Source organism: Nannobrachium achirus (assembly GCF_963921795.1).
Source record: "Nannobrachium achirus genome assembly, chromosome: 2".
Lineage (NCBI taxonomy): Eukaryota > Metazoa > Chordata > Actinopteri > Myctophiformes > Myctophidae > Nannobrachium > Nannobrachium achirus.
In genome coordinates, this window is record NC_137811.1 from 37,312,472 (window position 1) to 37,334,526 (window position 22,055).

The 22,055-nt window shown below is 42.9% G+C and overlaps 1 protein-coding gene across 2 annotated transcripts; it reads left to right on the forward strand.

The window, feature by feature from the left end:
• The first annotated feature begins 819 nt into the window (after positions 1–819).
• brd2b (bromodomain containing 2b) lies at positions 820–21,662 on the forward strand. Of its 2 annotated transcripts, none has more exons than XM_080748504.1 (12): positions 820–960; positions 4,650–4,938; positions 10,421–10,558; positions 10,837–10,981; positions 11,165–11,328; positions 12,169–12,690; positions 13,482–13,610; positions 13,883–14,125; positions 14,602–14,861; positions 16,779–17,101; positions 17,854–17,979; positions 19,744–21,662. In XM_080748504.1, exons 1-12 carry the CDS (start codon positions 929–931, stop codon positions 19,869–19,871), a joined length of 2,499 nt encoding a protein of 832 aa, XP_080604630.1. In that variant the 5' UTR covers positions 820–928; the 3' UTR covers positions 19,872–21,662. The 2 variants fall into 2 exon arrangements, with proteins under 2 accessions (XP_080604630.1, XP_080604631.1); XM_080748505.1 differs by having other exon boundaries at positions 16,779–17,086.
• The last annotated feature ends 393 nt before the right edge of the window (positions 21,663–22,055 follow it).

Here is a 22,055-nt window from a genome sequence, read left to right on the forward strand (position 1 = left end):
TCCCAGTGCCCAGATTTACCTAGTGCTGCCCACAATGTTTTGGTGCCCACTTTGTTGGAAGTGGCAAGTTCAGTAATTTCGTTGTTAGGTTCACACTATTCACAATTTGCGAATCCATTCACTACATGTTTAGGGCAGTGGTGCTGACATTTTCTGTTGTCTTGAGAGATTACGCTATATCAGTGGTTCTCAAAGTGGGGTCCGGGGACCCCCGGGTCCTTGAGGGAGTTCCAGGGTTTCCCCAGCTAAATCATAGATAGGAACCAAATGGACCCTTAAAGGTCTGTAACTCGGAGTTAAATTAACATTGATAACAGGGTCTCAGAGATAGAAAAATGCCATTAAATGGGGGTCAGTAGCGTAATGCATGTCAAATTGGGTGTCCTTGAAATTAAATTGGTTGATAAATCACTGCTAGAGCCATACAAATCATCTCTTATGGGGGGTCCCCCTGGTCCCTGGCATATCTTTTCAAATGGGGGTCTGCGGGCTAATAAATGTCAATTTGGGGGTCCTTGACATGAAAAAGTTTGAGAACCACTATAGGCTGTCCTACAAATCACAGCCGAGAAGTGGTATTGAGTCTACTATCAACGACAGACCACCTTTGTTTGGTGTTTGGTGTGGGTGGGACTGGGGGAGTGGGACTGTCACCGAAAAAGTACAGGATGTTCCGACGAGGAGACTTTGGGCGTGACAGATGACCGCCTCTGGCCAATGGCGTCGACGGACAGCCACGCACGTGACAGGAAACACGGTCCTGCCACGTGGTAGGTTTATAAAGCGTCAGGCGGAAGCGTTTAGGCGCCATTTCATCGCAGAGTCGCTCTGCTCTGTTCTCCTCCGCCAGTGACATCAAAAACCAACAGTAGGACATTATTAAAAACACAATAACAACCCGGACCCGCCGGTCACCCATCCGCCCCCGATGGAAGCGGCCATTAACCCGCATCGTGACAGGTACCAAGCCGGATAAATAATGTGTCTTGAAGCCCTCTGTGTGATCCGCAGTGATTGGAACAGCCTTTATTTATTTTTTTGCAATGAATATGAATAGTGCAGTGGTTTTCAACCAGTGGTCCGGGGACCACCAGTGGTCCTTGAGGGTAGTCTCAGACGTGGTCCCCTGTTAAATGATGGAGAGTTAGTAACCAAATGGACCCTTATTTTAACTCTTGGGTATTGTTAAACATCTGCATTACTGAATAAATTAGAGAATGTAGCAGAAATGTTATTTTGAGCAACGTTTGCCTCAGTATCTCTCCTGTGCTACCACATCAAAACAGCATGGAATTGTGGACTGAATCTTCACAAAATATGCTACGTTTTGGGTCTGAGAGGCGTAAATCTCATCAAATGGTGGTCCGTGGCTCAAATGCTGAATAAATAACGAGCCTTGATATGAAAAAGGTTGAAAACCACTGCGTTAGAGCGTTAACGCTAGCTTGCAGAGGCGTTTGTCTTCATGACAGACATACTTGAAGGCTGCCGCAGTCAAACGTCACATGCGTCAACATTGGGTTAATATTGTTTTGTTGGGTTTTGTTTTTAGCATGACATGTTGGCAGCAGCTTCAGCTTGCTATGCCTCCCCGAGTCACCCCGGGCAACAAGGCAAATAAGGACGGCTGTCATCTCTCTCCTGTTTACCCGGCACTGCCAGTGCCAAACCGGCTTATTCATTGCATGGATGATGATGTGCTAAATGCTACGTGGATATCTGCTGTGTGTTGAAACAGCAAATATTAATGCCTTCTTGCAGATGTTTTCAGATGCTATGGTTACGTTAGCTAAATATGCAGGATAGCAACTTGCATTATAGACGAACGTTATTGTATTGCCTAAAAATATTGCAGCAGCGTGTTGTTTTTATTGGTTAGCTTTCGGATGTGATTTACATTTTAGCTTTGAGCTTGTCTCCTTTGGTGGGGTAAACGGTTGCGACCAAAAGTCATGCTTGGGACCGGGACGAATCTAAATTATGAATGTGATGAAGGGATTGCAATGCAGTCTGTCTATGACAAACGTTAGACTTGGGCTTTTTGTTAAGCAAATGGTCATTTTCGTAGAATAAGCGTTCTCCTCTGTCAGTGTTTACAAACACGATGAAGGCGGGGCGTTGAAACCACGCGATGGCCAGCTGATGGGATTGTATTGCGAGGTGTCAAAGGAGCTTGCGTTGCGTGGGTGGGTACTGGACATATTATGGTCTTCATTAGCCTTGGGTCAAGATTATTATAGATGTATTATAGTCTGACTTTAACTTTAGTATCGATTGTTGATATGCAAATGTAAAAATCGATAAAACATCTATGATAGTCTTGATCCAAGGCTAGGTATTCATCATGAAGCTTGGGTTTTATAACCAGGGTTTATAAGACAGGCACTGCTCTAATGTGATTGTTAATATAACACATCATTATCTGTAGTTGAACTCATCAGTTTGTAGTAGGCCTATCCATTCATGATTCAGGGGTTGGCATACAGCAATGCTCACTGACACTAGCATGGACCACAGCCTTAATGAACCAAAGTGTACTGTTGATAGAAAGATGATGAAGAATATAATGATGGATAAAGGGTAGACTAATGCCGCATTCACACTACAGATATATAGTTGAACGCTTTGCTTGGTAATTCAATGTAATCTCAATGGAAACCAGCTTTAAAGATGCAGCACACACAAAGAACAAAACTTTGAAAGCTTTAAAGCTGGTTTCCATTGAGATTACATTGAATTACCAAGCAAAACGTTCAACTATATATCTGTAGTGTGAATGAGGCATAAGACGAGAGCATGAGCCCATATTTTGTCTCCAAGCACCAACAAAAACAATGCCCATGCTTACCAATTAATATTGTATATTGAATACTGTACACTGTGTGCCCTGCGGGTGCTAAATCTGGCTGATGCAGAGTTTTGTCTCCATTTTTGTGTCAGTGGGACAGATTTGTGTCCTGGGGCTCGGGGTGAGATGTAGCTAAATTCTATTAAATCTGGACCATGTGCAGTAATGAAAGGGAAGGGAGGACATGATGGTGGGATTGAAACAAAATGGTAATTCTATTCCCTTTCCCAGACACAGCCTGAGAAAACTGTAGCTGTGACGCTCAAACTAGAGTCTGCAGTGTGTGTTTTACATCTGTTATTTGTGATGCCGTTATCAACGCATAACAAAAAATAAGGAATCTACCAGCTGACAAGGTTGAGAACCTCTGAAAATGAAGAGTACTGCAGTATAGACTCCCACTTGAATCTGTACAAAGTTAGACAGCCCTGCAGTCAGTGTAGAATTGAATAGTAATTACTGATGGTGTTATCACTTTCAGTGCCATGTGTCCATCTACAATAAGAGCAAACAAAGGACTGTTATTATTATTATTGTCAGTGGAAGAAACGAAAGAAACCAATTATTACCCAGTTCCAAGTTCTTTCTCAAATCTTTACATTTCATTCATCTATTTTTAGCAGCAGGTTTAAACATGCAATATGGACAAGATATAGAAACTCAATAACTGCCACTGTATTGCTATGTTTATCTTTTACCATGCACATGAAACTGATCTCATACCTGCTGCTACAGTGTTTGTTGTTTTTATACCGTATGCGCTCTCTTTCATTTCTTTAACAATGTCTCTTTAACCGCGCATATAATTCTGCTGCTTTTGTTTGCTTTCCACCTGGGCAAAGAAGTATTTCTGTCTTCCATAGTGCCATTTCTATCTCTATTATTTTTTTAAACGTTGTATATTGTTCTGTTTCTATTCTTTGTCCTTATTCTCAATGTTTCCTGTAACTGCAGTGTTGAGAGCTTGCACTTTTCTCCTTTCTTTTTTTTTCACCCATATAGAATGTAGAATTATTTTTATTTTGAGTGACGTTTTGCCTGTCATCTCTCCTATTGGTACCACAGCTATACAGCATGGAATTGTGGACAAAATCTGTATCCAACGATAACAAAACATTCTAAGGTTTGGGCCCTAAGAGGCTAAATCTCATCAGATGGTGGTCCGTGGCTCAAATGCAGAATAAATAATTGACCTCACCTGTGACGATTATGACAATAAGTACGATGATTCAATACGGAGCTCAGTACTACTAGTACATTCAAGTTTAGAATTTGACTAACAAGGAACCATTGGGGCTGCCGTGACTGTGCCAAAAGTAGCAGCCAATTGATAGAATCCTGGTTGCCTAGGCGATGGAGTAGGCACTAGGCAGAGGGATATTTCCATTGAACATTACAGTACAGTTACCGTGTATCGCCTCTGTCAGGAAGAAACCTTGTACAGTTATTCAAAACTGTTACTTGTTAATACTTTTCATTGGGTCAATATTTAAAAAAAAAAAAGAAAATGTGTCACACTGGGTCGGGAGTCTCAGGATGGGTCCCTTAATTTTTTGTTTCCTACATTATGTTTTTAATTATTATTTCAAAACCTTTTCAAAAATGCAATGATTTTTCTAAATAATTGTAATCACAAATAAATAAAAAAAATGTAAGAAATTCCATAAATTCCTGGTTCCTGTGCGAATGTGTACCAGTAATTTCTCCTTTGGGTCACTGGTTAAAAAGTTTGGGAACCACTGTCTTACCTCATCCTAAAATCCTGTACGTGTGCTCTCCTTCTCCATCTCTCCCCTTCCAGCTCACTGGTAGGGCTGTCCAGTAGCGGGATGGAGCATCATGGTGGGTCTGGGAAGCGCATCCGCAAGCCCTCCTTGCTGTATGAGGACTTTGAGAGCCCTCCACTGCCCGGCACAATGCCTCAGGGACCCCCGGCCGTACCACAGCCTCCAGTGAGGGATCCCAGTCGGCAGAACCGCATGACTAACCAGCTGCAATACCTTCAGAAGGCCCTGATGAAGTCCCTGTGGAGGCACCACTTTGCCTGGCCCTTTCACGAGCCAGTAGATGCCTACAGGCTAAGCCTGCCTGTAAGTATTATTCTATTTAACTCATCTGGTGCCGATCCCGAACTAGTTCGGCTTTATTTCAATCCAATACAATCTTTTTTTTATTAATTCACTTACCCCGAGCTGCTTGTAGAGTCGTGGGTGGTCCTGGCTCGCTAGCCGCTAGCCAGCTAGCCGTTCTACTCTGTCCGACGATATATTCCATTAAAAATGGTTTAAAATACATTTTTGAGCTCCCCAATGTTCACCCGATGTTCGGCGCCGCTTCCGATGAGTACACGAGTGTGCCGATCCCGAAGTAGTTCGGCTTTATTTAATTAAATGAATAAAATGATAAGAGGCCTTCTGAAGCCTGGCCTGAATTTTCTAGCTACTAGCCGAAAGCTAGCAACCTCCCGGCCGGCCGTAATTTGCTAACGCAATCGCCAATCTCCGCCTAATCCAATGAAAGACCGCATCTTTAAAGGCTTATATCTCTTTTTTGTGTTTTAGGGAAGCGGCGCGAGGTTTATTTACGGTGAAATCGCCCAAAAATGATCTTTTAGATGACAAAATGGGAATAGCCATTCTGTTAGCATCTTCATCCGGGACATTTCCATGCCGTGCATGAACGTGAGCACGTCAGGTCCTGGAAGGTGAAGTCCTGGAAGCTAAAGCGCTCGCCTATGAGAGATGCGCTGGCATTCTTTGGCCCCTAGAGGGCGCTGGCACTCAAAGAGTTAAAGGTAACCATGAAATTTCACTTTTCCTATTTTAAAACCTTTTTTTGGGGTCCCACTAGCACCTTATATCCTCACAAAGTCCCATTTCTGACCGTTGTGTCTTTCTCTGGTTTTGGGAAGGCGGAGGTTAAAAGCATCCCACGGGTTCTCAAAACAGGCTGTCCAGATTTGCTGCCGTCGATGACGTCATCGACGGATGTTTTTGACGATTTTTTTTCCCCATTATTATTATTATTTTTTATTTTTTTTTCAAAAATATATACCGGTATGTATTTTTTCAAAAAAATATATATATATATATTTTTTTCAAAAAGATTTTTTTTTGGGGGGGGGGGGGGGCGCAGTTCAGGCCAGAGGTGGTACTGCAGCTGAAAATGCTCCGAGAGCCATTCAAAAATGAGAGGCTCTCTATTCAGGAGTGGTAATTTAGCCTCAAACCTTTTGAAAAACGTTTTTGGGACATAAACAATATGACATAAATACTTTTTAAATGCATGGTGTATCACCTTTAAAAGCCCATTACTTGCTTCTAAGCTTCCCTGTCCACCTACTCCTCTCATCTGTTTCCACTGTAGATATTCTTCTGCTAAGTAACATTTGAACAATTAAAGGGAGCCTCAACACACTCCCTAACCATTCAGCTATGCCGCCCCTAAAAATCACACCTGAACTGAGCGGTGGAAGCTGTGCACCGCTGGGTGAGTGGAACTGGGGTTGAGGTATATGGGTAAAATACATGCATTGCAAGGTTGCTCAACTGTGTGTGTGTGTGTGTGTGTGTGTGTGTGTGTGTGGAAATGCGACCTGCTGACCCCCCCCCCCCCCCCCCCCGCTGTGTGTGTGCGTGTGTGTTAGGGTTACTTGCACACCGATAACCCTGTTAAATAAAAAGAAAACGCATCCGCTGCTCTGCCCTGCCCCGAGGAGCGCGGTAGAGATGTGACGTTCGCCAACGATTCCGCTCTTTTGAACAGCTCTTTTAAATGAACGATGGGATTCGGTTCTCAATCGCGGGAGGCTGGGAGCTATTCCTTGTGTGGGAGTGTCGAGAACAGATCCAGAATCAACGGATCATCCACGGGGCGAGGCACAGCCCATCAGACTGCATGATGTCTCGTCCCCACTCGCAGGGCACGTTCCAGGAGACTAGTTGTGGCTTTATAATGTTACAGCGCGCAGTAGGCAGAAAAACAACGATTAGCCAAACAAGAAAAACACTAACAGTGTTGTTGCTTTTTTACAAAGCTGAATTTTTAATATGGTCGGATGGTTGTTGTTGTTGTAGCTTGAGGTAGCATTGGCTGCTACTGGGTGCTCACAAGACGACAAGACACGCAATGGTGGTTGAAACGGTGTTACCGATAACTGCGGTGTTGACACGGACTATATCTTCGGTGTTAAAAATCTCATACCATTGCAACCCTAGTGTGTGTGTGTGTGTGTGTGTGTGACAGAGGGGTTGTGTGTGTGTCTGTGTATGTGTGTGTGTTGCTCACCCCGGTGTGTGTGTGTGTGTGCGCGCGCGTGTGTGTGTGTGTATTGCAGTTGATGCTCAGGCTAGACTCAACAGCACCCTCTCTGGTCACCCTGTGGTACTCAGGCTACATACGGACTCAGGCTACATGCATGGACGGATGGACGCACGCACGCACGCATACCCACACACACAGCCACGTATAGGAGCGGTCTACCACCGCTCAAAAATATGACAAATACATGCATATTGGGTCTAAACCTGGGTACATTCTGGCCAACTTGTTTCTGGATAGATGCCTATGCAATACTTGAAACTGTAGCAGACCATATCTGATACACAGTGAATGAATGCACAAATTTCACTGCTGACTGCCAAGTGACTCCTGCTGTAGTAGTTCCCAATTCCTCTTCCCACCTTCCTTTCACCTGCTCCAGAGAGGGGGAGGCAGCTCTTTGAATGTTTCCATACAAGGTAGACACTGAAAGAAAATCGATATGAGCTGAGGGGCAAATTCAGTTTTGAGGTAAAAACAGCTAGAACAAATATAAAAAAAAGATGTGCTTCGGTTATGGCAAAAGAATTATGGATAAATTGTGATAACAACCTAAAAACATGCAGTTCTATCTTCATGTTTAAGAAATCCTTTAAAATTAAAACAGTAAATCAATACAAAACTCTATTATGAATTGGAAATCTATATTTTAGTAAATGAATTCTAACTTTATGTTATCGTTATGTTTTTTTGTATATTGTTTGTTTTTATGCAACACTGCTAGATGTTGATATAAGTAGTTTATAATTAGATTTGTAAAAAGGGTAGGCACTATAAGCTAAGGCTTCTTGCTTACACCTTTTCGGTCCAAATTTTGTTTTTTTTCTTTATTTTAATCTGTTTTGTTTTAATGTTTTTTACATTGTACATACTTTGTACTTTAAGACCGAAATAAAATCATTCATTCATTCATTCATTCATTCATTCATTCACCTCCACCAAGTGGTTGTATAATCAGACATTCATCTATATCAGGCATTTACTTATTAGTCCCTTAGACAGATAAGCAACCATGATTTTGTAGAAATCGTGTACCTTTTTTGGAGAGTTTACTGTGTCAATGAGTGGTAATCATGGAATTCTTCAGTGGCCTGTATTCTTTAAAGGAGTAGTTCACCCCCAAAATGACTTTTTTTCTATTGATTACTCAGGCCATGGAGAGTAGAGTTCAATAATATTTTTTGTTTTTTGTCACATTCCTAAGACAAAATTTTGATTCGAGTAAATTTACCCCCATTGATTCCGGATGGTGACCCGTTTCGAAACGGGTCACCATCCGGAATCAATGGGGGTAAATTTATTGTTATCACGTTTTTGTCTTAGGAATGTGACAAAAACCAAAAAAAATCACACCCGTGTGAACTGAGCGGTGGTTTACCCACCAACCCCCCCCCCCCCCCCCCCCAGGCTAGTCTCAACAGCACCCTCTTACCCACCAACCCCTCCCCCCTTCCCCCCTGTGTGTGTGTGTGTGTGTGTGTGCGTGTGTGTGTGTGCCTGGCCTGGCCTGGCCTGAAAACAGCGCCCCTCCCTTAACATGTGTGGTCATAAAAGGTACTACACCACAGGCTTGAGGCTACATACAGACCCACCCACCCACATACATACATACATACATACATACATACATACATACATACCTACACACACGGCCACGCTATGGAGACGGTGTGACCACCGCTCAAAATATTATTGAACTCTACTCTCCATGGCCTGAGTAATCAGTAGAAAAAAAGTCATTTTGGGGGTGAACTACTCCTTTAAATTCAAGTTGGCTTAGATTTCTGTCCTACTGGATCTTGCTGACACTAAATTTGTAGGCCGGTGCAAAAAATCGATTTACTATATTATCTTGATGTTAATGCCGGCGATTCAATTAATCGATTTTCAAAGTTCAGAATCGATTTTCCAGATTTTATTTATTTATTAAAAATAAAATAACCTGAAGGTGAAATAACCACTTTCAGTCAGAGTAAGTACAGGTCCTAAAGGAACAGTTTTAGGTCATGAGGATGTCATGTTATGGCTAAAGCTAGCACTAGGGCTGTAATCTAGCCCTGTTTTAGGGATTCGAACTTCGGGGGGATTTTCCTAACGGACCATCGAACCTTTGATGGTTCGTTCGATTGAATAAAAACCGAACAATCGGGCCATCGAACCATCGAACGTATGTACCTTTAACCAGCTAAAACAGTGTAGGAAATGTTTTAAATGCGCTGTTTTATCCATTGAAAACACGTGGATGCGTGGCCGCATTAACTCCTAGGCTAACACTTGGAAAATCCAACCCAATCGGAGAAAATGTTGCACAGTTTGTTGACGAACAGGCTCAATGTATAGCGGAGTTGCACGGATGATGATTAGACTTGGTGACTGCGTCGGAGCGCGTTGCGTTCGGGCTGAACTGGTCTCGATGTAACAACCCCAGAAATCGCATTATAGATCCTTTAGGGGTTTGCAATGAAATCCATGTTTGCTCATGCTTAGGAGAAAGGCTGTTTAATCTTTGGGTGCATGGAATGTGTGTTCGCTGTTCAGAGCACACACATGTCTGTCTCTGCCCAGCTCAGCTGCTCTCACTATACTGTCATCAAGCGTGTGTCAGCGAGGCTGGTTCGCGGCCCCAAACAGGAGCGGAATTGGAGCGGAGGACGGTCCTTGATCGCTCCAAGCTATTCTGGTGCATTTTATAACTACTATAACGGTCACCATTAACTGTTAGTGTTTACCGGTAGGCCTAACTTATTTCATATTTGCTATCTCTACTACTGTGATATTCTGAATAGGCCTATCACATTCTGATCATTATTTTTCGTGTAGAAAAAAGAAGAGAAAAAAAACAAAAAAAAACTGAACCCATTAATTTCGAACTTCGATTGCCAACGTAACGAACGAACGTTCGAATCCCCGAAGGTTCGCTTGCAGCCCTAGCTAGCACAGTGCTGTAGGCCTGCAGCACAGCGATTTTTTCTTTTCTTTTTATGACTGTTGTGTTCTGTGTTTTCTGGCATCTTGACCAGGAACATGTTGTTGTAATGTTGTACCACTGGCACTTTGGCTGAAATAAATGTCAGAAAGATTGACTGACTCGAATCGGGAAAAAGTGAATCGTCACAGGCCTATAAATTTGGGTGTGTGTTTGTGGGATGGTGCGCGTTTGTGTAATTTAGTTGCCTTGTTTATAAAATGTCTATATTATGCCCCTCATCTTCTCATCCATTATTTTCCAACTCCCTCCTATTGTCTGCTCAGGATTATCATAAGATCATCAAACAGCCCATGGACATGGGGACCATCAAGAAGCGCTTGGACAACAACTACTACCGCAGCGCTAGTGAGTGCATGCAGGACTTCAACACCATGTTCACCAACTGCTACATCTACAATAAGGTAGGCTTATGCCATGAGTTGATCCCAACCTTTTCTGGAACAGGGCCCACTTGAAAATCTCAAAAGCATTCAGAAGGGTGGGCTGCATGCATTTCCAGAGTATGTTTATTTTGTATGATCAATCAGTTGATTGTGTTCCGGCTTGGTGGCTTGAAAAAACACACAGGGTCTATTCCCTACAAAGAGCCTATTCTGAGCTTTTATAAAAACCTTGAGGACACTTGGAATATTTGTTGTCTTATTGCCATTGCACTGATATGCATTTATGGCTCTTCCAGCCTACAGATGATATTGTGCTGATGGCCCAGTCTCTTGAGAAGATCTTCCTCCAGAAGGTAGCTCAGATGCCCCAGGAAGAGCTAGAGCTACCTCCTCCGGCCCCACGGAACAAAGCTGGGCGGGGCAAAGGGCGCAAGTCTAATGGTGAGCCTGTGAAAATGTTTTATGCTAATTTCAGCAAAGAGACAGACATTGAATGTTGCTTTTTGCAACAGGAATGAAATGCTTAAAGAATTATTGCTTTTGGTTGAGAATACAAGTCTGTTATGTCTGTTGCGCATTGTCTGTTAGCCTAATTGTATTTCTCCAATAAATCCTATCTCTCAGCATCGAGGGCTCATCAGGTCCCAGCAGTGTCCCAGTCGGCATACTCCCCTTCCTCCTCGGACACGGGAGAATCCATGCTGGCCAACTCACCCCAAACTGTACTGACCAAAAGCCTGCCCCCTGCCAACATCTTGGTGATGCCTCCCACACAGCCAACTACCAAGGTACCAGGCACAAACCCAGCTCTACGTGTTGGTTTTCATTCTATAACTTAATGGCCCTCATTTATAAATGGAGTGTAAAAAGCAGCGTATCCCCCCCAATATTGGCGTAGGGGAACGTTGAAGTGGCATTTACAAAATTATCCTAAACAGACAAACCTGGCGTAAATTTGATCCCAGCGTTGCCGGCTGAATTTAAATAACCCGCCCTTAAATATTCTTGAAACGCACCAATTTTCCGGGTCGGGTCTGGTATGGTTGGGTCTATCACAGCGTAATAGTAATAAAATAATAAAATAATATATTTTCTTTTTTCATTGAGCCTGAGGCCCTACCCGGCCCTACTAATTAGCATACATTTTAGGCCCTACCCTACCCTAAATGTCGGTCGGGTTCGGGTATGGTCGTGTTCAGGCAGAATTTGAGAACTCTACCTCACGGTCCACGAAAAGAAGCAGCGCCACGCCGCTCCCGACTCCGCAAAATGCTCTCGCGTAAGCGCTTGTATCCTTGAGCCGGATCCGCAATCTTATCTGAATGACGGTTAAAGAATCCTACACCACCTCAGAACTTGACGTGAGATCTGATCCTACCCTACGCCAACGTCAAAGTCACGATGTGATGATAAATGCCTACACTTGCCTAAATTTCTGCGTACGCCAAAAACTTGATCTGCACCATGTTGATAAATGAGGGCCTATGTGTCCAAATGTGTGCTACTGCACTTATGGGGGTTTTCTTTATTTTTTAACAGTATGACACCTTTAACATCTAAAGACCGTTTACCGATCTGGTGTTGTAATAGAACAAATGTTTAACATCCAACCCTTAAATTCTCTGCAGAAGAAAGGTGTAAAGCGGAAGGCAGACACCACCACTCCCTCTACCATGGGCATGTCCGTGGGCATGTCCGTGGGCATGTCTGTGGGCATGTCCGGTGGCGCCCGCATGGTAGGCTTGGGGAAGGGGGGCCACGGGGGCAAGGTCCACGACTCCTCACCACTCACCCTCTCCTCCTTGGGTGGCATGAGCATGGAAACCCCCCCTGGCATGGGCCTGGTCAGGGGCCCTGCGGGTCCCGTCCTGCTCCAGCCCATGATGGCTGGCTCTGGACGTAGAGTGGGCAGTGGACGGCCAATAAAACCCCCCAAAAAGGACTTGCCAGATTCTGTACAGCTGCAGCCGTCGCGTAGGGGCAAACTGAGCCCACAGTTAAGGTACTGCAGTGGGCTGCTGAAGGACCTGTTGTCAAAAAAGCATGCTGGATACGCCTGGCCTTTCTACAAGCCTGTGGATGCAACGGCACTGGGACTTCATGACTACCACGATATCATCAAGTGCCCTATGGACCTCAGCAGCATCAAGGTAACATCTGGTGGGAACGTGAATCATAGAAAACCCTATATGTATAGGGTGACTGACCATATTTTCAGCCACTCAAACCGGGACGCAAAACACTGTTGCCTAAAACTGGGACCCTCAAAGCCATGCGCACGTTACCGCGCACGCGCGTGCCCATTCTCTAACGTTCGTGCACGCGCACACACGCACCGCAGGGTTGCAAACAGGCAGTGAGTGATTGACAAACAGCCTCAGCGTTGAATTCAGACACGCAATGAATTTGTTCCTTTTTTCTGATTGGTTAGGTGAGCATGTTTTCATAAAAAGAACATGATAAATGTCTATATGCAACCACTGAAAACAGCTACTATTATTTTAATTCTGGCGAAAACCGGGACAATTTTGCAGTGAATGTTGAAAACCGGGACATATTAGTGTTTTAGAGATATTTGTCGGGACACCGGGACACGCAGCTTGAAAACGTGACTGTCCCGGGTAAAACGGGACGTCTGGTCACCCTATATATGTAATGAATACTGGCTCAAAGTTATGTTAATTCAGATCCTCAGCAAACCTTACACTTATAGTTCTAGGTGTGGACAGTCCTTTAACCACTTAAAAAACCCTCACCAAATTGCTGAAAATAGTCAACTTAAAAGCTCACAACATGTCCCGTTTTGAGCTTGTAGATCTGCTGGTTTCACCAGATGTTTGCCCCCAGATTAGGGATGCTAGGGTTCATGTGGTTCATCTGTCTAAAGTGTGCTGCTGTTGAGTTCTAACTATTGTTCCTCTCTCTGTCTGGCTGTAATCAGAGGAAGATGGACTGTCGAGAGTACAGGGACGCACAGCAGTTCGCCGGTGACATTAGACTCATGTTTTCCAACTGTTACAAATACAACCCACCTGACCATGATGTTGTGGGCATGGCACGGAAGCTGCAGGTTAGATCAGCCATCATAGACATGCATCAGCTTAAGTTTATTTATTTATTTATTTTCCTAATGTGACATCATTTTTTTACTTCACTGTTTCAGTGATAACTTGAGTTAAACTGATGTTTGTACGTGCATCCTCTACCGTTGTTTACCAAACCTCTGTGTATAATATCATGATGTATAAAAGAGGAATGAGGAATGTATTTATCTTCTCTTTGTCCTTTGTCCTGATTTTACATGTCGTTCATTACCTCCATCTCCTTCGCTTGGTCCTCTAGGACGTATTCGAATTCCGCTTTGCGAAAATGCCAGACGAGCCCCACATGGATCACCCAGCCTTGTCTAGGGCTCACCCCTCATCCTCCTCCTCATCCTCGTCCTCCTCATCCTCCTCCTCTTCCTCCTCCTCTGAGAGCGAGCCCAGCAGTGAAAGTGAGGGGAGCGAGAGCAGCCCCAGCTCGGATAGCGAGGAGGAGCGAGCTCATCGTCTGGCCGAACTGCAGGACCAGGTCTGCACACAGGTAGGTCCTCCTGCACTCGTTGTACCTGTTGTTAGAGTAGCCAGTGCTTTACCCACGGCCACCGGCCTACTCTATAACAATGTCAGGTTAAGAACGATGCAAGTTGTGAATACATGCTGCATCAGTTTATGCAATACCCATTGAACTTGTTCTCAGAGGAACCAGTGTGGTACCTACTAGCATATCCGAGATTGGCAAAATATGGAAATGGAGAGATCCCTGATGGCATTGTACACGCTACCACTTATATTTGATGCTTGGCCAATCCGTGAAGCCGTTTGACTACACGCCAAGTTTGTAGTCAATCGGTCAGACAGTGCCTTAATTATGCCCTGGACAGTCGCAGAGAGATTTTGTGCATTTGCAGATATGAATAGATAACATGAGGGCACTGTTGATTGCTAAAGCCTTCTGGTTTAGTTGTGGCATTTGCTTTCAAATTTAACATTATTTTCCCTTCGTTTCCCTCCTCACAGCTCCGAGCTGTGCATGAGCAGCTGGCTGCGCTCTCTCAGCCCATCGTCAAGCCCAAGAAGAAGAAGGAGAAGAAAGACAAGAAGGAGAAGAAGAAAAAGAAGAAGCCGGAGAAGCGCAGCCGAGTGGCCCGAGTTAGAGCCGTGGAAGAGGAGTGGAAGTTGCCAACAGCCAAGCCGACGAAGAGCAAGTCTGCCCGAGGAGGAGGAGGCAGTACGCAGGGCAAGAAAGGCCCCAGCAAGAAGAGCAACAAGAATAGCAAGTGAGTAACTAGTAACTATCGTAAAGAAAATGTATACAGTATGTCTGATTGTTAACTCTTTTAGTGCCACCCGTTCACCACTAGAGGGCGCCCCAGGTGCCATAGAAAATCCCATAGAGATATGCTGGTATATGCAGAAGCCCTGCAGCCATGACTTGCCTGAACACTTTCCTTTGTGCATGTACAGGAAGAGGATGAAGTTAGCTTGAAGTTAGCTATTGGCTACCAAGCATTTTAGAAGCCTTATTTTCGTGAACTTAGCCATGATTAAACCTTGCACACCTCATGCATGGGAAAAAAACAGAGAAGAATGAGCTCTAAAAAATCCAATGCAATCCTGGATTGCATTGGAGTGGATTTGTGCAGTTTGTTCACAGCTTTCAAACAAAAAAATCCGATTGGAAATCCGTTCAGGCATTCTTGAGATAATCGCCATTATGTTTTACATGTTATGTAAACAAACATGGCTGCCCTGTATGTTAGATGGGGTTGTATGGGGGTGGAACATGCAAAATCGCGATTGAAATCATGTTCACTAGATTTGATGGGGTCCAAAAAAAAAAATGTCAATTTTTTTTTTTCAAAAACATTTTTTTTTTTTTTTTTCAAAAACCGAACATGTTCGGTTTTGGCATATGTAATACGTTTTAAAAAACCGAACATGTTCGGTTTTGGCACTGGATGAGTTAAGCAGAGATGCAGCTAACAACAATGTAAGTTACATTAGAGCAGTGGTTTTCAACCCTTTTCATACCAAGGCCCATTATTTATTCAGTATTTGAGCCACAGACCACCATTTGATGAGATTTAGCCTCTCAGACCCAAAACTTTGAATATGTTGTTATTGTTAGATAAGATTTTGTCCACAATTCCATGCTGTTGATGTGGGATAGGAGAGATAACAGGCAAATGTTGATCAAAATAAAATAAAAGTCGACATTCTCTAATTGTGTAGACGGGTCCATTTTGTTTCATTTTACACTCTCAAGAGGTAAAGATCTATAAGGATCGATTTGGTTACCAACTTGCCATCATTTAGCTGGGGACCACCTGGAACCCCCTCAAGGACCACACTGGTTGAAAACCATTAGAGGTTCAAACAAGGGGTTTCATTTATATCTGCACAGTTACACATTTATGAGTAACCACGTAAACCTCACCTCATATGTTGTTGAGCAGAGTCCCTCAGGGCTCTGTTTTCGCTCTACATTATGATTGCTAAAAATAGCAGATCTATAAGCTTACAACGCATTGCGGAGCATTGTAAGCTTGTAGCATTACAAGGAAAGCTATTCAATGTTACCTCTATTGTTGTAGGTCTAACGCTCTATTCACAGCCATAACACAGCAAGCACTTATCTGTTTATGAAATGCTGAAACGTTGTTGGTTACATTTGACTCCATTTTGACTCCAGTGATCATGATGTCACTCTATGAATTTAAACTGAAACCCTTATTTATCATTTGTTAGCTGCTTTAGGTGGCTATGACAGTGTTGTTTGTGTTTTGGAAATATGAATCCTATTGATATGACAGCCATGGCCTTGCCAGGTCGGAGATTGCCTGTGAAATACCTCATTGGAAATGTAGAACTACAAGACTGAGCCTTTTCTGTCAAGCTGCATTTCTTTTCATTGTTGATGGTTACCAGAATCTACTGTAACAATATTTATGATTCATCCCAGTTTCCGGTTTGGAACTTAATTTGATGAGGTGAATCTACTGAAACAATATTTATAAGAGTATAACAAATATTAATAGCATTAGAAGATATGGTTTTGTTCAAATATTGACACCGTATGATAATGGTATTCGCACTCGTATGTTACATTATTCAACATGTTCTCCCTTACTCTGTCCATCAACATCAAGATTCTTTCTCGTCCTGACCACACGTCTTCCTTTTCTCCGAGCCAGGCCCACGAAGAAGGCGTTCTTTGCCCCGCCGCCCCCCACCATGCTGCCCCACTACGACTCTGAGGAAGAGGAGGAGATCGTGCCCATGTCGTACGACGAGAAGCGCCAGCTGAGCCTGGACATCAACAAGCTGCCGGGAGAGAAGCTGGGCCGCGTGGTTCACATCATCCAGGCCAGGGAGCCCTCGCTGAGGGACACCAACCCAGAGGAGATCGAGATCGACTTTGAGACCCTCAAGCCGTCCACTCTGAAGGAGCTGGAGCGCTATGTCATGACCTGTCTGAGGAAGAAGCCCCGCAAGCCTTATGGTGAGCCAGAGAACTGTAAGCCTAACCACTTAATAAGCCATATATAGATATGAGAGAGAGTAAGAGTGAGAGCACCATTTGATGAGATTTAGCCTCTCAGGCCGAAGAATATTTTCTTATTGTTGTATAAGATTTTGGCCATAATTCCTCCATGCTGTTGGTACCATAGGAGAGATAACAGATATAGATAGATAATGTTGACCAAAATAACAATTCTTCTACGTTCTCTATTTGTCTACACTTCTTGTAAATGAAGTAATGCAGATGTTTAACAATAATTTAACTCTTGAGAGCGTAAAATGAAACCAATGGAATTTGGTTTCATTCTACACTCTCGACAGTTAAGAAAGATCTATAAGGGTCCATTTGGTTACCAACTCTCCATCATTTAGCTGGGGACCAACTGAAACCCTCTCAAGGACCACTGGTTGAAAACCCACGTTCACCGCTTTTTGCTGAATGTTCACCAATTATGACATGCCCAAAATAGGGACGCTAGGGTTCATGTGGTAAAAGTTGCATGCACGTTCACTTGAAAATGGGTGTTTTCTTCTTTTTTTTTCTCGATCGCTCGGCCAAATATAAGTTAAGCCTTAGAGACTGCCACTGGCTCAGAAGGACAACCAGTCCTGAGCAGATCCTCTTTTTATACTATATATATACTTTTTTTTCCTTTAGCTTGTGTGTAAATGTAGGGACAGAGCTCTGATGTGGAAAACCCCAAGTTCCCTAAGAACCATGCTGTGCTTTATTCTTCTGCTCCACAGCAAAAAGAACAGGCGGTGGCAAGTCAAAAGAGGAGCTGACACTTGAGAAGAGGATGGAGCTGGAGAGGAGGCTGCAGGATGTCAGTGGACAGCTGAACTCTGCCAAGAAACCCCCCAAACCCAAAGGTGAGCTCACACAACGCTAGCCTGGCGTTGCTCATACTAATTCCTCACTGCGTATCGGATATTAGTCTGGACTCGCGGGCAGAATTTTCATTTCCAAGGGGTGGGTTAAATGGCTCTGGACACGATTGGTTAGACCAGACCAATGCTGGGCCCTGATTGGTTCCCCCAACTTTTTGGGGAGAGGAAATGGACTCACAATTGAGCGGGGCCAGACCCATATTTGCCAAGGGCAATTTTTCTTTGCCCAGGTGGATTGGTCTGGTTCCAGGCCAACACAACACATCATATGGTTGTTGTCATTATGTTCATTATGTTCTCAGTTCTCACCACCTTGCGAATTCAGCTCCAGTGTTTATTCTAGTTTACATTAAGGTCTATGCAATTATTTTATCTTCTGCTATAGCATGAGGCTCCACTGCTTGTCCCACATTTCACATTAGTGAAGTGGTATCTATCTAGAGATTGCCACGGCCAATGTTGGTTCATGACATGAATTGGTTTATCTCGCCAAAAATAGCTGACCTCTAAGAGCTGACAAATCGTCATGGATGCATGGCATTGTGAGTTTGTAGGTCTGCAATTTTTGGAGCATGACACGTCAGACATCATACAATGGAGTATAATAAATCGCCCTTAAGATGGCCCAATTTCCTTCTACTTGGTGGGCTGTGGACAGAAATCAGAAACCTTCCAATCACCTTCCAAGTTAATAATAGAAACTACAGCTAAAACTAGTTTGAAATCTGGTTTAAAATGACCACACCTTAGTACTGATGATAGGACACAGAGCGAATAGCAGAAATGGTGGTATCTTGTACTGGGCATTTGAACTTAGGTTTAAAATGGGTGAAGTGGTCCTAAAAGGACCATTTCATTTAGTGCCACACCCCGAGTTGCCCGAGTTGTTCCCGACGTCCGCACATGCCACGCCCCGAGTTGGCAGCCATTTTGAAAAAGAAATTTGGACCTCCTTCTAACCACTGGGCATGATCGCGATCGCAAAATTGCATGTTTAACCCCCATACCAACCCCATCTTTCAAACATGGCAGCCATGTTTGTTTATATATATATGAAGAATACATAATGGCTGATATCTCATGAATGCCTGAATGGATTTCCAAGTGGATTCTTTTGTTTGAAAGCTGTGAAGTGAACAGCGTGCACACACATGGTGCATGGATGTGCAACGCGTGCTCTATGAATTATATGGAAGTCTATGGAGACTTGTGGCATCCTGGAACTTCAAAGAGATTTTAAGGTGGCAACCATTGTGTTAATATTATAAAAACATTCCAACCATGTTTCGGGATGGGACGATGAGAATTTCAGATCATGATTATTGTGACCAAAGAAATCGCGATTTACGATATTATCGCGATAATCAAAATATCCTCAACATCCATTATCCTGGGGCGGAACATTTGCCAAAAAATAGCAGATCTACAAGCTCACAACGTGTCGCAACGTGTAGTGAGCTTGTAAATCGGATAATTCTCTACCAAAGAGATTTGGTAGAGAGTGAAAAGATTGTATCAAGTACATATCTTATAGTACGTTTTACCAATGGAGGGTTTAAATGGTACTGGATATGCAGCTCGGCAAATAAAAGGTGAATTGATCCCAGTGCATGACGGAGGACGATTTCACAATGAATTAAATCTCCACAATACGATTATCGAGTGTTTTTTATCACGATAAACGATAATATCGCTTATTGTCCCATGTCCCTAACCATGTCTCCTCATAACTCTGTTTGCCCTCAGTGGAGAAGCCTAGCGGCGTGGACCCTCACGTCCAACCCTCGCGGCTCAGCGGAAGCAGCTCCAGCTCTGACTCTTCATCCTCTTCCTCCTCCTCTTCCTCGGACACCAGTGACTCAGACTCGGGTTGAGAACCTCGACGCTGGCAACGAGTGGACAAACTAAAACAGGCCCTCTGTAGACCTCAGGGACATGGGCTGGCCCAGGACACACAGTGCACCCTGAAACCGTAGTGAGGCCATGTGAGCAGTGAGCACCCCTGTCGTACACCACAGCGTGAACGCTCCCAAGAGAGCTGCTAAAGAAGACAGTAAGGTTTATTTTGGGGGAAGTGAATAAAATCACAGAAGGTTACTATGGATGATCATAGAATCCAAAACACTAAAATGCCTTGGTTTTCCCTCCCTCCCCCCCTGTGTAAATATTTGTACACATTTATCTATATTTCTTTTATAAAGAATTTGAGGTATCTCTTTACGTTTCAGTGGCCCCATTTCAGTGGAAAAATATCGTAGGTACATGGTAATGCTGTGCAAATCCTTAGCAACACGATGTCACTATAAATCGTTATTTTTGTACTCTTTGTAGTTACATTGCTTTGTTACACAACTAAAATATTATAATTTGCACAGTATTGTGTACTTGAGTTTTCTTTTCTTTTTCTTTTACAATCAATGCACATTGCGAAATAGGGCCATTGTATAGTAAAGTGTTAACTTAATTTCATGTTGGTTCCCTAAAAAGGGAGACAAAGTTTTGATGGAAAGACCAATGCCCTAGCTTCAGTCTTAAAGATGTAGATAGTTAACAGTTTCAACTATGTTGTGGAAGAATGTCATGTAAGCAAATTGGTATTAACCCCTCTGGTGACCAAAGTTTCCCAATTGCTTATGTCCATTTACAATAGCAAAATTGCTATCAATCAGCAAAGAAAAGCAAGGCTTAAGGGTGTTTTTGGTGTTTGACACATCAGTCAAAATCTGTAATTTAATTGGAGCTAGGGTTGTTTTGCTCTGTTGCATTTGCATCCATTATTCTAGGCTTATTGTCAGACCTGCTTTACATAGAACTACAGTATATGCTGCAATTTGGTATAACGCTTGCACTTTGTTTTTCCATTATTCATGTATTAGTTTGTTTTGTTGAAGAAAAGCTCTTGCTGTATAAGCCTACACGGGTTAGGCTACCATAAAAGATTGTTACTGTAGTTTGATGATTGGGATATTGAAAGACCATCGCTGGTGCTTTACAAAGTTTTTTTCAATGAACGGATGGGTATTTGTTTATAGTTCATCCTGCTTGCTTGGCCTAGTATGTTGTCGGGTATTGGAATTGCAATTGTGAAGAATGGATCTATCGATTCATCTAAATTTACATGTATTATTCAAATACATTTTTGGGGGACATGTGGCCCTTAAACATCCACCAGACATATTGAGAGTGCATGGTCTTAAAATACACTAAACTAAACACTACATTAGCTATTTTGGTCATTACTTGAAGTTCCTTTGTTGCATTGTTATTAAACTTTGTTGTAAATCTCATACCAAACAGTATCTTAGATGTCTGGCAATGTCTCTCTGTGAATTGAACATTAAGAGTCTGAATGTGTCAAGTAGGTTAACGTAAGCTATTTATACAGACTGGGTGTTTAAAATAGTCTGGTTTCTTGGGAATTTGAACTTTTCGTTTTCACTTCCTTGAAACAAGCTACAATGTTCACACAGAAATATAGGAGTTGAAGCTGCACAGACTTGTGTATTGTCTTCATTTTTCCTGTTTGTTTACCTTTTTTTGATATGTAGTATCATTTCATGTTTGGAGATCCATATTAATGCTGTCAGTTGAGAACATTTCATGAATATTGCTAGCCATTTGCTAGCCTCTGGTCAGTTGGATTGCAGACTTACAGAAACATATTATTGTACCTTTCATTTCACTGTATATATTAAACCTGTCTCCTGTTCAAACACTTTTTATATCTGTGATGATGCAAAAAGTGTATATTATCTTGTGTAATAGAGATATGTTTCTGTTTGATTTTATACTGAGCTAGATGGTTTCTGAATCATGTCAAATTAGGAATCTGCTCTAAATCATATTTTCTTCTTACTGATTACTAATGTATTGGACTATGACTTCAGACAAACCTTTAGTTAAGCATAGTGGCAAAGTAAACAGTAACCTTTATTTGTATTTCCAGGCCAAGAATTCATTGAGTTTAGCAAAGAATCAATGTACCCCTGATAGTCCAAACATGTTGCAGTCATGACGGTTGTACAGTAGGTGGCAGCAGGTCGTCATGTAGGAACAGG